This window comes from Glandiceps talaboti, chromosome 7 (assembly GCF_964340395.1).
Source record: "Glandiceps talaboti chromosome 7, keGlaTala1.1, whole genome shotgun sequence".
NCBI lineage: Eukaryota > Metazoa > Hemichordata > Enteropneusta > Spengelidae > Glandiceps > Glandiceps talaboti.
The window spans coordinates 13,288,576-13,306,843 of record NC_135555.1 but is presented as its reverse complement, the minus strand read 5'-3'; the positions used below and the strand labels follow the sequence as shown (position 1 = coordinate 13,306,843).

The window sequence follows — 18,268 nt, the reverse complement described above, 5'->3', positions numbered from 1 at the left end:
TTGTAAAGGATTTAATCTTATGCACATTAGGGGCAGCTGGGATTGTATGCTCCCAAGGGAAATGAGGAAAGTAATAGAGCGAGGGCATTGTGCTATTTTAGGTCCATGCCATGAATAATAATAAAAAACAGTTGGAGCACAGTTAGACAGTGCAATATAAAAACTTGAATCTCTATTATTATTATTATTGACAGTTTGTCATACTTTCAATATGTAAACTTAATATCTTGGTACAGATCAGGACAAGATGTAATACAGATGGGAGGAATACTGGTTATTATTCACCTTCTACCCTGGCTGAAGACTGATACTTGTATAGTGTGTGCACTCAATGTACTTACAGCTTTGGCCAGACTAAGCAGGTATGTAACAATTCAATGTACTTACAGCTTTGGCCAAACTAAGAAGGTATGTAACAGCTGTATAATTTGCTTGTCTATTGATAGGGGAAGTTTGAAGACCATCCCTAAAATACCATCTTCTAAAATGGTCTGGGAATGAATTTTTGTAGAGTTTGTGTTACATGTACATATATTGCACATAGCCTAATTTTTATACACGTAGTCTTTATAGTAACATATTTTTAATGACACCGACAACAAATTGATCACAGATGTAGGTTAATTTGTGAATGTGAAACACTATATCCATCAAGATGGTTGTATGAATTGGTATCCCAATCTATTGCGAATATACTTAGCCTGTTACCTAGCCTAAAATTTGTCGTACTGTTCCACCCTCATTGGTCTGCTCTTTGCTGGTTGATAGGGTGGTACGACACACCATGTCTTACAGACTATACCTGTAACCATGATAATCTTTTATGTACTTTTCGTTGACAGTTTTGATAAAAGTAAAATGAGTAAGAAAATAGCTATGGTGGTGAACGAATTGTTGATTACGAAATCAAGCCAGGTAAGTAGGTCATTGACCTCCCTCCCATCCTTAATAAATTTAGTACAATTATCCTTCACAGATATTGACAGCCGGTCTCCGTTATATTTCAAACAATTCAATAAATTATTATTTGAAGTAATAATTAAAAAGGGAAAATATTCATATGATTGTATTATTTGAAGGTAGTAAGCACTTAGGAGTCATGAATATCTTTGTTCTGTTATTGCATATGCATGTCTGTTGTCTCCCATGAAACAATGCTTGCCCATGGTAAGGACCTACATTGAACAATGAATGAGGAACAAGTTTCAACTCAGTTTCTTGTCAAGTGTGTGTGTGTAAATGATGAGAAATCATGAAATGACTCTCCAGAACCCAAAGTTTACAAATATACCTAAAATTATTTCCTGGAGCATTGTTTAAAAAACAAAAAACAAAGTATACTGTCAAAGTTAACTTCTAGTCTGTTGTTCTTGTTTGTATTGTTCCCTCCCCCCAACAACAACAACAACAACATATGTTGTCGTGGTGATAAAAATGATTGTATGTTGTTTCATTATAGGTACAGAAAGCCATCATGGAATTGTTGATTGCTGTGTGTTCCAATGTCAAGACAAGGAAAAAGATGGAGAAGCAAACTGTATGTCAAACTGTGAAAAGGTAAATGAACATGTATCACATGTGTTATTATACCAATATAAAACTAAGGTATTTATGTAAACATAACATTTATAATGATAATATCTTTACATTGTTTAGGTGACTCAGAAGAAGTCCTTCATTATAATTTGACATGTTGGATTAAAATTAAACTGTGTGAAAAACAGTTGTATGATTACATTATGAAATGTGGATATTCAGTCTTTGGGAATCCCAGTAACAGATGGGGAGATCTGGTAAAACTTTAAACTTGCATAAATCTCATTACCCCATATTAAAATTTTGGTTAGGAACCCAGGTAAAATGCCTGGGGAACTTTGTTAGAGTTTACCTCCGTACCAACCCTAACATAAACACTGATATCTCGTCAAATACATGTACTCAAATAATTAAAATGTTCAAAATATTTTACTTTTCAATTTGTACCAACAGTATAATGTCTGCAACTAAATCAGATCCTGAAGTCCGAGAATTGTGTCATCGTTTTATGAAATTGTTCAAAAGTCAGCAAGTACCACCAAGTGATGTGCCATCTCAGAAGAGAGAACATCAGCGGTCTAAACGCTCTGTCAACAAACAAGTTGTCAGAGATGGAGTTCTGAAATACAATGATGAGATGGCAAAGGTCAACCATGAAAGGGCGAAGGTCAAACAAGCAGTGACAGCAATAGAAACATTTGATGATATGCCTGGTTTGGGTGGATCAAATGATGTAGGGCTGCCTTTGTAAGTACATTGAATGTTTGTGGAAATAACCAGCTGTATTTACATATATATCATAACATTGTTGGAAATGATGAGGAAAAAGCAGTTGTTAAACCAAAAGTTGTCTCCTATGATGCTTTTAGCTAATTTTAAACAGAAGTGTTTTTGTTCAAATTTTAAGTGTCTTGTAGCCATTCTAACAATGTAATTCTGAAATAATATTAACTTACTATATAGAATCTGCTTGGCAAAATCCAGTGCCTTACAAAGTCATCATCATACTGTATTTTATTGAAGCTAATTTTTTGTATCTTTACCATTCTGATGGTAACAGTTCACGTCCCCAAGTGTTGTGGTCTCAGAGAAGCAATCTTGTGTTGTTGAGTGTACGGCTAGGAGGTGTGGAAGACTTAGAATTACAGATACACCAGGGTAATGTACTACATTTCAGGTACTTGTACATTTCTACCGCTCTATCTGATGATTGTTTATAAACACTGGTGGTACAGCTTCAGGTTATTATTCACTGGCTCTGTTTTGATACAACATTGCAGAAACTAGGAAGAACCTGTATATTCTACGTGAAGATAGTAAGGTTGTGATTTCTTGCCACAATTTGCCTATTAAGGAATAAACCTTTTAAACGGACCGCAACGAGACGCAGACATGTGGGTGTCAATGTTTCGATGTCTGCATTTGATGCCTGCATGGTGGTACTTTAATAGTTCATTTCATTTAGACAAATTGTCGCAAGAAACTGTATTCATTCAATTTTGCTATCTTAAAGTGTAGCATGCACAGTTTCTTATTGATTTCTGCATGGTTGTATCAAACAGAGCCAGTGAATGCTTACTTGAAATGGGCTGTATGTATGTCAAAGTATAAGATAATGGTGCTACGTCAGTTAATTGAATTATAATCTATAATGTATTTAGAATTGAGCAGTAGGTTGGTAAAAGCAAGGCAAAACTGCAGCTTAATTAAGTGAGGATCTTTTTCTCAGGAGTCTAATTACAGCTGTTATAATGAACACATATTGCCTGGCCATGAGGGCTATAGCACCCGTTTATTACACCCGAGGGACTGTGAGTTACCAGAATCACATGCTATTTCATGTGAAATAGCATGTGATTCTGGTAACTCACAGTCACGAGGGGGTAATGAACGGGTGCTATAGCCCGAATATAGGCCAGGCAGTATGTGTTTTATAATATACCTCATGCTGTGAACTCGCGGTGGCAGACGACATCGTCAGAAGCTGCCATTTTGACCTGCTGTCAACGTGCGGTGGTCACGTGACCATGTAAAAGTTGATGGAACTATTTCCCTAGGGAAATAGTCATTCTATTTTCCTATCACGTGACTGATTCTAGTGAATCATGGCACAGCATTATCACTAGGTATATTATAATGACAAGTATTGCTATAAAGTGTACTAATTATCTTGTATTGTTGATTTCAGTACCATAGTGGATGATGTCAATTACAAACTAGACCTGACATTACATGGTGATATTGACAAGTATTGCTATAAAGTGTGTGGTAGAGAAGTACTTATTACACTTTATAAACAAACCACTAAAAAATGGCCACGTCTACTGAACACAAAACACAAGGTGAATCAATCTTTAGCTCAGTATTGACTTTGACCAATAGACTGACTTGTAACATATGTGTCCGTAGACTTTGACCAATGGACTGACTTGTACCATACGTGTATGTAGACTTCAACCAATGAACTGACTTGTATTGTATATGTCCATACTATTTGACCAATCAACTGACTAGTACTGTTTCACTAGGTACCGTACGTGTCAGTAGACTTCAACCAATGAACTGACTTCTACCGTACATGTCCATACTATTTGACCAATCAACTGACTTGTACTGTTTCACTATAGGTACCATACGTGTCTGTAGACTTCAACCGATGGCAAGATGATGACTCTGACTCTGACAGGGAGTTCTTTCGAAAGACTTCCAAATTTGATGGTAGGTTTACTCCTCAATAACTACAGTGTGTCAAATGTGAAATGTACATCTCTCTCAATTTTAGTGTTGTGTAGACAATTGCTGTCAACCATGAAGTCTGACAAAGTAGTAGTATATTGCTAGGTTGATTGTGTCTACAAAACTATGTGTTTTTAATTTCATTTGATTTTACTCTGTTATTCCAGTAAGAGATATCTCATGCCAGATTGAAATACTGAATGAGTAACCCAGTGTAGAGACCATGTAATAGTACGGCATACATGACTTTTTTGCTTATTTCTAAATTGATCTTTTCCAGCATCTTTCCTGAATGATAGCGATGGATCCGAAAGTGATGAAGATTCTGAAGCCGATGAAGAAAACACATATGGTGTTGATACTACTAAAAAGAAAGTATTTGTTGATGATTATCACACAGGATTGTTTGGGTCTTACTAACATACTCAGTCTGGTGGTGTTGTGTAAAAATATGATAATTTACAAAAACAAATACTGAGAAACACAAGGAAACCTGTAAACTATGAATGAGTTTTAGTATCATAATTAGATTGATAGATATAAGTTGTCACGGAAATTTTTTAGACGGAGACAATTTGTATATTTGTATATCATCCAAGACAGAGTCATGGTCTTGAGAATTTTTGTGCAAGCAGTATAGAAGTATTGGTAAACACATACTTAGTATTTTACATGATGGTAAAGAAAGCTAACTTGTAATATTTTAAGAATTATGTGATTGTCTTTACTGTTGACGATTGTGATATCTTTTTTACTTAATTGAAATGGTTTTGAATATTATTTTATAGAGGCTTAGTGCCCCTGTTGGGGAGAACACACAAATTACTCGAGGCTTAGTGGCCCTGTTGGGGAGAACACACAAATTACTAGAGGCTTAGTGCCCTGGTTATCTTGTTCAGGGAGAACACAAGAGGCTTAGTGGCCCTGTTGGGGAGAACACACAAATTACTAGAGGCTTAGTGCCCTGTTGGGGAGAACACACAAATTACTAGAGGCTTAGTGGCCCTGTTGGGGAGAACACACAAATTACTAGAGGCTTAGTGTCCTGGTTATCTTGTTCAGGGAGAACACAAGAGGCTTAGTGCCCCTGTTGGGGAGAACACCCAAATTACTAGAGGCTTAGTGTCCTGGTTATCTTGTTCAGGGAGAACACAAGAGGCTTAGTGGCCCTGTTGGGGAGAACACACAAATTACTCGAGGCTTAGTGCCCCTGTTGGGGAGAACACACAAATTACTAGAGGCTTAGTGCCCTGGTTATCTTGTTCAGGGAGGTCAGTGCAGAGTAAATGGTTGTCAATTGTTTCTGTTAATGGTAATATAGTCTATAAATCTGTTGGAGTTGTTTAGACATTATAATAGTATAATCATGATACTATGCATAGAAATAGTCAAATTTACCTTATTTATAATTTATAATTTATGTTTTCTGTGGTAGAAAAACAAATCAAATATTCGTGAATAAAAGCAGATGAATACTGATTGATACAATCATTGATGTAAAGGGTGTGTATCATGCATTTCACTGCCCACTTCATAATAGTGTTCACTAGGCCAGGCTCTGTTTGATACAACTGCATAGAAACCAATAATAAACTTAACATTGTACACTTTAGGATAGCAAGATAACGATTTCTTGCTACATTTTGTCTAAATGAAATAAAAACATTTAATTGAACTGCAACTAGGTACAGACACACAGGCTCAATGTTTTGATGTTTTCGTGTGATGTCTGCATGGTGGCATGTTAGTTCATTACACAAGAAACAGTATTCATTCAATCTTGCCATCTTACGTGTAGCATGCACAGTTTCTTATTGGTTTCTGCATGGTTGTATCGTACAGAGCAATTGAATGGTTAATTGAAATGGCCTGTAAGTTGTTAGTGATGTCAATTTAACATACATTTATATGCGAGTTGACTTTTTTATTCCTTATATACAGGCCACTGTGCCTGCTAATTTTGCAGGTGTTAACTAGAGATACAGAGGGCGCCCTCACACATCAGTCAAATGATGAGGGCAGAGTGACGACATGACGTATCTCATAGTCTAGGTATACTATTATAATATTGTAATAAGGATTAGATTAGGATTGTTTTACTATTTTATTTTGTTTTTTTATATATTATTATATATTATATTATATTATATTACAATTAAATTTAAATTTCCATCCAAGTATCAGAGTTGGATTTTGTCCAACTTCTGGCATAGTGGACAGTGATAATACACAACTTTTGTATGCAAAAAGTAATGATACCAAAAAGTATAATTTATTTCAGTTAATTTTCTAATCTAAATGTAATCTGAATTTCATTGTCTGAAGTACAAAGAATCATGTTCATGGCAGCTGACTGGTCAACTTTCCTTAAAAGTAGCATAAATCTGAGTTTAATCATACCAACATTTCTTGGGTAATCTGTGCTGCATGGTAAGTGATACCTGTAGCCCTTTATGTGTGGAAACATATACTATATCCTCATTTGATAGGGGCAGAACTTAAACTGGAGACAATTCATTACACCAAAAGTAAAGCGTTTTCTGTAGGCTTGTAAATAAACCAATTGAAACAGTATACTTTTACACTTGATATGAATGCTATAAATGAGTGTAGCACATAGAGGAATGTGTTATTCGTTGTATTTAGGCATAATACATAGTCATGAGTTATGTTTGATGACATGCATGTAATTTAGTATACAGAATGTTGTAGAAACCCCTATCACACCATTAGCTGTGCTGATATTGCCAGCATACAAGGTTCAGTGCCAATGATGGGCATTGATGTCACTAGTGTGGATGCTATGCCAACTGTGGTGTGAGTAAAGGTATAAATCGTAATGATACTGTATAGGAACTAGACTATGATGTTACCATTATGCTAGCATAGTATTTTCAACCCATGATAAAATTTGTATTTAACTGAGATTATGACACTCTAAGATATGACTAACTTGACCAAATGTCAAAGCTGTGTGCAATTTATGTTTTCTATATATTATTTGAATTTGTCTTTCATCAAGAACTCGGGTATTGAGAATTGAATAGTTTTATTCATTATATATAATTTAATCTATGTTGACTAAATGCATTGTTGTATAGGAAGGAAACAATCATTCAGCTATAAAAATATAGTTAGATTTTTCAAAAATCTAGAACTTACTCCTTGTAGAAACTACAGATGATATACACTTTGTTTTTGTATTTAAAACACTATCTCCACATATTATCTTTTGACAAGAAAATATTTGTCCGTTTAAATGACAAATAATTGGGCAGCCATTTTTGAAAGAAATATGGCAGCAAGCAAGGAAGGAAATTTTGTTCCATTGCATAAATTAGTAGGAATTCTTTTTTCCTGATTTCAGAGGAGACATCTTGAAAGTTTTCTTGTGCAACTGTCATGCACACATCTGATGTAAAAAGCAGTGTGTCTTTCTTGCATACTAGAAATTCTAAAACTTCCATCTGATTCAAATACTGTACTGATTTTATTGCCAGCCTTAATCATCTTTGCAAAAAAATCTTGTTTCTGCCATTTGATAAAATAATATATAAATTGGGTACAGTACCTAGTAGGATAACAGTTGCTATGTGAAAGATTGTCACATTCACTGAGAGAGCCAGCAAGGATTGTATGTACTCCAGGGAGTTTAAGGAAGTACAAACAAGGGCAGATGTGTCATTATAGATCTGTGTCCAGGATGTACATGGTGTGTTAAAGTGCTAAGAATGTGTATTAGTCTTGAAATGTCATTGTGACATATTTTGATACAGAAATGAAATATCCTAGCCAATCATGTCATTACAGTGTTGATGAACACTACTTGTTGGGAGATAAAATAGTCTTTTGGTTCAAGATACATGTACACATGAACATTTTGATTTTTTACAAGAGTTGATTAGGATATGTTTTAATTGTCATAGACAGTGTTAAGGTGATAAGTTGTTGATCATGTGACAAAACTGTGATGTCAGTTTTTAAAGATAAAACTATTTAAGTTGCAACGTTAATTCAAACAAGGAATTCATTACAGTAAAGAAAGTCACCTTGAATGTGAAGAGACATACCTTCAGATTGAGTGTAGTAAGTGTACAGTTAAAGGGGCACAGTCTGTAACTTCATGGTCTTTGGTGAATTTTTCATTTCATGTTATAATACTCATTTTATTCTAACAACTAAAACATGCAACCAGTAGAGATCTCACCAATGATTCAGATATATCAAAATGTCATATGACATAATTGTTTAGTTACCAATAAATTAAAAAACACCACACTATTGGTTCCATAAACTCTTTATTATGCATATTTTATCACCTCTATCACATTGTGTTCACTCAGATTTGATTCTAAATAAATTTTCATGTGCATCATGTATGTGCATTTTTTGTCCACTGACACTAGTTGAGAATGAGGCCACAGGTACAGACCATGCCACTTTACTGTGATTTACTTATAAAAATCAGTATGAATAGTTTTTGGTCAAGAAAAATGTTATTGTTATTTTACATTGTTGAGTTTATATAAATAAAGGACATAAAGTACTCAAACTGCAGTCAAGTAATTTTCTTACTTATATACTTACAAGGATGAGTGTGGCCATAAGTGTATTCTAAAGGCCCACTTGGAAAAGAGATTAGTATTTCGGTATGAAAAACATTTGTCTGGCAGAGCTATGGAAAGAGTTGATTCAGAACAAAAGAATACTCCTATGTAATCCCTATGGCTTCACTTATAAGATAACACTGAGAACCTGGGATTGAAACCCTGGCCGTAAAGAGGGTTGGTAAGTAGGTAAAACCATCACTGTAAAACCCACCTGAGTTCACCACAAAATATTTTACTGGACTTTGGTTACCAAGGGTAATGCATGTATTCAACTTTTACCAGATCCTCCTGTTGTGAGTATTCCTTTAATATTCTTTTATTATCATTTTATACATTTATGGAAGGTTGCTTGGCTTTGAACACAAGGTCATTGTACATACTTTAGCATGTGTAAAAGTAAAATTATAATGAAAATAAGAACAAAAATAGTCAAAAAAAATAGTCTCCGTTGCAGCTAATATACCTTTAATCATTAACAAAACTATCATTGTCAATGTGTGGCATACACGGCAAAGCTTTCAATTTATACCCAAAACAAATGTCTGAATTCTGCTTAAATTGCAATATGCCATATATAAGTTATGTGAAATATGTGACATATCCTGTACTTCTATGATGAATAAATAGACATGCTACCTTGTAGGTTGGCACATATACCATTATACTTGTACAAATTTAAAATCTTATGTCAGATCCATCATTGTAATTTTCAAAGCCACATACAACGAATTTAAAGAATATTTACATAACTTGGTTATTAATTTTATTTTGGTTGCCGAAGTACAGTTTTCAAGATTAAATGGTCGACACACTCACTTTAATATATGTTTCAGTGCCTGAGCTTTAATGGTGAAATGACCGAGATTTCATGATCAAAGTACAGATTATTGGAATGCAAAGCTGTACTAGTAATGTTAACATGTCTAATACTGTGGCAATAAAACTTACACATGTAGCTTACAGAATACTTGGGTAAGGAGGGAAAGAATTTTATCTACAAGGCATAAGGAAGTATATGGGATGTACCCCATCTTTTTATGTAATAGTAACTTGGAGTCACAAACCATCATAGTCTGTAAGGTATGCTGTGCCCTCACACATCAGTCAACCCCATCATTGATTGTTGATTATCAGTGGATGATGTATGCCAGGTGGAGACCTGTACAGGTATTACCCAGTTATGAAATGAATGCATTCTTTCTCACATGGGCATATGAGTTAAGTGAGTGGCCTGCTGACAGAATATACATAATTACTATTTGTGTTTTATATCTCGACATTTATCTTCAAGCTATACAGATAATGCAGGATAGAATACAAGTTTACAACAACTACACATTGCAAACTACAGGTTTCGGGACAACATTGCAAACACTTGCATGTTTCTCTTGTTGCACATCGTAATAAAATGTTTCATTTTAGAGGTCCTCTCCATTTAATTGTTTCAGCTGAGGAAGACAAGCTTGAACTTTGACCTTGAAATCCGGTATATCGCAGACACTGTTACCTTGTAGTTGTAGAGTTGTCAGTCCTGCACAACTGGATAGAGGTGATAGTTGTTCAATAACTGTCAAACCTAGAGGTCAGAGGTCAAGGAAAATAGATGGACTGCACGAACATGAGTGCTTTCATAACACAATACGCCATATTGTAGTTTATATCCACCTTGCCAGTCATTTTCAAAAGAAGTGTCACAAAAGGATAACCCACACAGGGGAAAAAAAAATTCTGAACTCGGATGGTAGTACATGGACGGTTAATGCAATGTAGCTAAGAGATCCTTCATGAAATGAAGTGCAGAATGTTTTGACTGGTTGAGAATGCAACCAACTTTTCAAAGTGGGTTGAATTCTCAACTATCATGGCTCATACATCAGGTCAAAAAGCTGCTTCTGAACAGCACTCCTAGTGGCCAAACTATGCAATCTTTTGTCTTTCTAATAACTGAATATGTCACATCAGACAATGAGATTCATTTCTAATACATGTAATCACTATGCAGATTCAGAACCAGCAAGGATAGTTTGCCCTGTAGTCAACAATGAAACCACAGCAGATTGTACAAAGCACCCTATTCAGTTTCTAATTTCGTTATGTCTGTACACAACCTTACATCAGGCAATACCGTTCACCCTTGCGATAATTATTCTTGATTGTATCCAGCACACCTTTGTATTAGTGGCTCCATCATTCCAGTAGCTGTCACTGAAACCATAAACTTTTCCACGATAAATGCTTTTCCTGAATAACGTGATACTTGCATGTCACTGTCAAGGGTGTTATCTTTCATTATCAAAGTTATGACCTGGTTTAATGTTGTGTCGAGTGCCTACTACAATAAACAATAATCATTTTTGTTGATATGGTTTCTTTGTTAATGTAGACATAACACTTGTCTACATCTATACAGCAAACACTACACTATCCTTGCCAACCCTGTAACAAGTCCAGGAACAAGTCTTCATTTCAAATACTACACTATCCTTGCCAACACTGTAACAACAGGAACAAGTCTTCATTTCAAACACTATGCTATCCTTGCCAACACTGTAACAACAGGAGCAAGTCTTCATTTCAAACACTACACTATACTTGCCAACACTGTAACAAGTACAGGAGCAAGTCTTCATTTCAAAGGATACAATTATTTTGTATTGATAATGTCTGTAGTTGTGGAAGGAAGACAACATCAGATAAATCATTGATTTTATTATCATCTGCTTCTAGTTTCTGTATGCCTTGTAACATGTAGCAGTGTCTGAGAGATGACAGCTGATTGGATGATAGGTTAACATCTGTCATGCATATAAGGTGATTTGCATGATAAAGACAAGTCAGCCCCTGTAAATTAATAACACAGCCTGTTAGAACATTGGCTAGCATATGCTGAGAAATTCAGTCTTTAAGCAGTAATGGAAGGTAAAATTTTGTGAGAATGCATTGTGTTTTAAAAATGAGTACACTTGAATGTACAATTACACCAATTACAGTAAACTGTACAATGGTACAATTTATCTGAGACACCACACAATGAAATGATGTCATTATTGTACTTGTATCCAGGTTATTGTGGTCTTAAAGAGTGAGTGCTCTTTATATTGTGAATTGGTTATTTTTCCATCTCACTGTTTTATATGGCTGAAAATTCACGCTGTCATTATAAACAAGGCATATTTTTTGAAAGATCATATATTTGAAAGGGCTGTCTTTGGAGTATTCTCTGTCTGTATTGGAAAGGTCTCTAGTATAGTGTCTATTAAACTCACCTTGTTAGAAAGGTCTATACTTGTAGTATCTAACTCACCTTGATAGAAAAGTCTATACTTGTAGTATCTAACTCACCTTGATAGAAAAGTCTATACTTGTAGTATCTAACTCACCTTGATAGAAAAGTCTATACTTGTAGTATCTAACTCACCTTGTTAGAAAAGTCTATACTTGTAGTATCTAACTCACCTAGTGAGAAAGGTCTATACTTGTAGCATTCTAACTCACCTAGTGAGAAAGGTCTATACTTGTAGCATCTAACTCACCTTGTTAGGTCTCTAACTCACCTTATTAGAAAGGTCTATACTTGTGACATCACTTGTTGCAATTCTACTGATAGTGTTTTCAATCACAAATTTACTTCTCAAGTCATTGTAATATTTCATCCGATATGAATCCACTTTCTTGAGTAGGTCCAGATATTCCAGTGTTAGCTGTTCATATTTCAAAGGATTTAATGCTCTCATCAAGAACAGAATAGTCAATAAACACCCTGAAATAAAATCAATCAAGATCTTAGAATTTGGAAAAAACCCCATGAAAACAAGAATTGTTAATGTATGTCAACTTGATCAAAACAAAGACATTGTTCTCCTTCTACAGAAGTGACTCCTAGTATAAATTGTAAATGGATGGTGATTGGTCAATATGTCCATTTGTTTTCAGGACCTAATCCTCTCAAATGTTGGCAGAATTCTGATTGGGTGTTACTTTATCGGTACATTTATTTTTTGACTTTGATTCTTTCAAATGTTAGCAGGATGGTGATTGGTTGTCATTTACATTTATTTTCTGACTCTAAAATGTTAGCAGGATTCTGATTGGCTATCACTTACATTTATTTTCAGGTTCTAATTCTTGTAATTGTTGACATGATTCCAATTCGTTTTGTAAAACAGTTGATGTCTCTGCACTCATCTCAGATGTAAAGACAGTTTGTGGTGTCACCGTATCACCATGGCAACACACTTCTCCTAGTGATGAAATAAATCAAAACAAAACAGTTTAAATTTGAGTTCATAAGAGCTATATACTTCGATCTAAATTTGTCTTCGAATTTGATTTCCACTTTTTTTTTGACACAAAGTTATAAAATCACTTGTTTTGATTTTAAAATATTTCATCAATTTTGACACAAAATAATTCCGTAGGCTAGTTTTGACGTAACTTATCCTCAGAAAGATAAAAGTATTTTTACAGACATTGATTTTGACACAAAATAAATTTGACACAAAAAGTTCAACAATTACCTTTCAAAACAACGGTTTTCTGAATTCTACCTCCATCTATAGATACATTGATATTATTGACTTGAGCTTGACACATAGTACCTTCTGGTAGTTGACATATCTATATTCAGTCAATAGGAAAAACTAACACACTGTATCACAAGTGAACATAATACCGTAAGCTAAATTGTCTTTCAAACAACACATATAGCATTTTTTAAATTTATTTTCTGACTCTAAATTCTTGCAAATGTTACCAGGATTCTGATTGGCTAGCACTTACATTTGTTTTCAGGTTCTAATTCTTGTAATTGTTGGCAGGATTCCAATTTGTTTTGTAAAACAGTTATTTTTTTATGATTTTACCTACTGACCGACCTTATCAAAAACACAAACTTTCATTTGTCTCAACCTGTTATTTTATGACAATATTTCGACTATATTTGCATGTTATTTTCATAGACAATAAAGCAATTTTTAAGTTGCATAATTGCATAATACGCAATATCCACTTCACTTCAACTATGTTGAAGCAATTCCATATTTGAATAACAAAGCATTTAATTTGCATATTTACATCACCTTCTATCCTTCACTTGATTGACAGGACTCTAAAAGTGGAAAAAATCATTGCCATGAGAGAAAAGGATACCCATACCAGACTGGAATAACGTTGCTTGTTAGGAGTAAACCATGTTGCCTTGACAACCTGGTCATTTACTTTAATCTCACTTTCCTCTTTCTCCAAGTTCATTGCTATGGTTAAAGAAACAACTAATCTCTCCATCTTCTTGTTGATGTACATATATCTGATATCTTGGGCTTGTTCAGCTGACAACATAAGGATATAAAACAAAACATAAAGATCTCACTTTTTGAATTCTAACCAACTTCACCACTGGTTGGTTTCGGATTTGTGACGGCATCAAAACTATCACTCATACAATCTTTGATATGCAATAGTGTTGTTAACATGCATTGTGTTGGGGGGGGGGGGGTCAAAGCCATTGTTTATCTGCTCTCAGTAAGATGTTTTCTTCATGAACTAGAAAACTGTAGCAAATGAGCTATGAAGATTTCTATTGGTCGATACATTGGGGTCAATGGAGGTTGACTTGTAATAGCTCACACATAGTGGCTCAATGATTAGTACGCATGCACGTCCTATATACTATGCAATGTTTTTTTTGGTGGTTTTACCCATGGATGCGTGTTCTATATACTATGTACATTCTCCACATGGAGGCCGCTATCAACAATATCATTGTGAAATGAATCTACTCTGCGTGAGCTTAGGGGCTTTGCCTAGTTATGATATTGTCATATTTTATATATAACTTACCTCGTCCTAACAGCCAGCGGTGATAGAACCATGCACTCTGATCATTGGGATCAGTGAAGAATGCATTTTGTACCAGTTCATACTCTGTAGAAACAACATTTAGTGTCTCAGTACAAAATGTTATACCATATGTACAAATTTACATAAACTCTGTATCAGTTTGTGATTTCAAATAAATGAGTGTGTTAAGTGAAATTCATATTTCATAACAGTTTATACCCGATATAAAAGCACACGACCTCAAAAAACCCCAAATTAAATGTGTATTATACCAGGTAGTATCTGTTGAAGACAGCGCTTACAGTACAAATCGTTTGTGCAATACAAACATACGTTACAGGTCAGCACGATAAATTACTGTTATAATCCACTCTTACGATGAGTAGTAGAATTTTATACAATACACACAACATAATTTGACAAGCTGCAAGCTTTCATTGCAAAAGTTTCAACTGCAAACTGTCAGTCTTGTTCACTCCATGATAGAGGGCGCTGTTGATAAACAGCGTTTTCTTTTTTGTATGGAAATAATGTACAAATAATTCCATAACAACTCTAATTTGTGAAAATATAGTTGTAACATTGTTTACCTTGATGAAGTATATCTTCTTTAACTCTTTCTTTTTTAGTAGGATCCGGGTAAAGTATTGGTAACAGTTTACTACGGTAATGCCAGGATGAAAAGTTGGAGAAATTACTGCTTATCTTGGTGTTAGTATACTCTACTTCTGCCTCTACAGCTACATTAGATCTCTGTACAACAAATCTACGATAGTCCCAGCAATGAACTGTAAAGTAAAACACATTCATATTTATAGTATATAATAATATATGACTTTGACTAAAGATGAAGAGATCAGAATATAATTTCTCTGACAGCAAAGAAAGTGTATCAGTATAAATATATTCCATAACAATTTGAGGTGTACAAGATCAATATAATTTCACTGTCTTGATTTGCTTGAGTACTAACATCCAACAAGTAACTTATTTTCAAATATCTTTTTAGAATGATAATTGTATTAAAGTAAAATTTTTGTTCCCAACACAACCTTGAAAATGTTGTATTATTTCCGAACTCAGTGTGTAAATAATTTACTAAGTATTTCGGTTGAATCATTCAGTCTCCTTCAGCTGTTATTGTTTATAATTCATTGATGTAGACTTGTCATCTGACTGCAGAAGAACACTGTATACTACTGGTATTTCCATCCCCTTGTCCTGATCCTGTTTATGCTCTGAGTTTCGAACTCAATACAAAATAAGATTCAAGAGCAAGGAAAACAATGGACGTCTTTGGTTGTGACATTGAAAATTGTACCTGAAAAAAGTGCAATTTCAACAGCATACTACAGTCTTTCTCAGATTGATCCACTAAGCATAATGCATGACTTTGTGGACAAATGAGCCTAATAAGAGTTGTTAGTGAAGTGAGATATACATACAATTTCGTTCATCATATTCCAGGAATTTATTGCACAATTCCAGTTCTCTCTTCCAGTCAGCGTTAGGCATAGTATCCATAATAAAGCATCTATGATGCCACACACCATACGATTTAGGATTCTGTTGTAAACATATCTCCAGGAAATGTAATTCATTCTTAAAGATCTTTTCCATCTCCTCAGCAGTTCTATAATTACAAGAGAAAGTAATGCATATAAACACTGTGATCTAAATTTACCAAATCAACTTTAAATCTAGTGAAAACACTCTGAGAGAAATCAAATTTAACTCTTCAATGTCTGGCTCCTTATTTTCAGGATGTAATTGGACCAATAGTGGGTTTGAAAAACAGTTGCTTAGCAGCTGAGTTTAATATCCCATAGCCCCCTCTGCAATTCTATTTCAGAATCCTGACAAAGGTTTCCCATGAGAGACTAAAATGCTGAATACAGTTTCATTCAACTTACTCTATTGCAACCAATGACTGAATGTAATTTTTTTAAACCAAATTTATTACAAGTTAGAAAATACCTGATATATTTTAAGTGTACGGCAAATTTAGATTCATCCTTTTGAAACCAACAACTTGAACTTTTATACTGAACTCATCATCTCAGCTTAGAAAATACTTCCTAGATTTCAAATCATATGGCAATAACTGCATATAATGGCTACCTAAATTTTATAGTTGTTTATTAAATTTGTGATTTGAAAGATTAAATATTGTACTTATACTGACTTTTTGTCCTTGTAGTCCACAAAGATTTCTTTCCTGTAGTTCCACATTGTTGAAAAATCTGAATTAGCATTTAGCATCTGACCAGTCAGTTCTAGGGCTTCATCATCATACTCCTTGTTGGCACGCTGTAAAACAACACAAAAAATAATATCATCCTAGGAAGTATGACAGATATATACCTCCATACAATAATTCCTCGTACAAACTGCAAAGTAGAAAATTTATACACATTTACTTTTAATTTTCACCTGATTAAATTACAGCAAAAGCTAATGTCTTAAAGTGGAATACTACTTCGGAGTCATGAATATTTAAGTTCTGTGCATGTCTGCACCAATCAGTGGGTGTCTATGGCAAGGACCTTCATTGAATGAATAATGAATGAGGAACAATCTTCAACTCAGTGTTTCTTGGCAATTACACTTACCGGTAATGTGAATTTAATTGTAATTGATATCAAAGCATGAAATGTCGACTCTCCAGAATTTAGTTCAAATTAAAATTCATTTTGAAGTGTTTGCTTTTGCTTGATTCTTCTCAAATGAACTCATTAGTAGTAGTACAACTTATTGTATCTTTCATCTATAGTATATCATTATGGTTGTTTAGTCGTATTTCATTTTTATAATCTAGAAGATCTCCAATAAATGATAATTAATACCTTTTCAAATGCTTTCTCTGTCGCTGCATTGTAAAGTTTCAATTTTTTCTCTCTTTCTTTTCTTTTGGCTTCTTTCTGTTCGGCAGTCGTTTTCACCTTGATACGTCCATGCTGAAAAGAACAAAATATTTTACATCAACAAGAAAGAAACTACTCACAGATTATCTATTTTGCTTATTTTGAATTATATATCTCAGATCACAGGTACTCAAATCAATCTGTATGATTTAAAAAAAAGAATACGTATAGTAAATAAGACTTACTTTAATACTATACATATTTTTTTTTTAAAAACCATACAGATTGATTCGAGTACCTGTGTCTCAGATTGAGATAGCATGCATGTGTATATATTAATTTACTTACATGTAACAAAGACAAGTATTGTTATGTTAATTACGATTTTTCTTATCTTTATAAACCATATGATGGAGCCTACCCTACTACAGCCTGGAGAACCCTAATGACTTAAATGTAGTAATGTCAGGATAACTATTGTTTTCACTGCACTATGCAAATGTCATGATAGGGTGGATCTACTACTACTAGTACATTTGTAAATTGTATTTTAATGAATTAATCTTCGTCTACACTCAACTGTGAAATAACACTACATATTTCAAAAGCTTATCTAACCTACCATGGTAACAATTGGTCCTAGGTCCTCTCCACCTGAAATACCTTCGCTAGTACAGGAAGCTG

The 18,268-nt window shown here is 34.3% G+C and overlaps 2 protein-coding genes across 2 annotated transcripts; one reads left to right on the top strand and one right to left on the bottom strand.

Annotated features, from left to right (window-relative positions):
- Window positions 1–388: 388 nt before the first annotated feature.
- LOC144437966 (uncharacterized) lies at window positions 389–4,692 on the top strand. The gene is made up of 8 exons (XM_078127000.1): window positions 389–408; window positions 843–915; window positions 1,460–1,557; window positions 1,990–2,283; window positions 2,597–2,713; window positions 3,725–3,878; window positions 4,164–4,254; window positions 4,553–4,692. Exons 2-8 carry the CDS (start codon window positions 859–861, stop codon window positions 4,690–4,692), a joined length of 951 nt encoding a protein of 316 aa, XP_077983126.1. The 5' UTR covers window positions 389–408; window positions 843–858.
- A 5,003-nt stretch (window positions 4,693–9,695) lies between these two features.
- Window positions 9,696–18,244, bottom strand: LOC144437701 (geranylgeranyl transferase type-2 subunit alpha-like). The gene is made up of 12 exons (XM_078126706.1): window positions 18,207–18,244; window positions 17,567–17,677; window positions 16,906–17,030; window positions 16,166–16,353; window positions 15,311–15,508; window positions 14,721–14,804; window positions 14,031–14,209; window positions 13,400–13,499; window positions 12,986–13,123; window positions 12,437–12,642; window positions 11,525–11,723; window positions 9,696–10,458 (listed from the first exon to the last, which is right to left on the bottom strand). The coding sequence occupies exons 1-12, from the start codon at window positions 18,207–18,209 to the stop codon at window positions 10,301–10,303; spliced, it is 1,689 nt and encodes a 562-aa protein (XP_077982832.1). The 5' UTR covers window positions 18,210–18,244; the 3' UTR covers window positions 9,696–10,300.
- Between the last annotated feature and the right edge of the window lie 24 nt (window positions 18,245–18,268).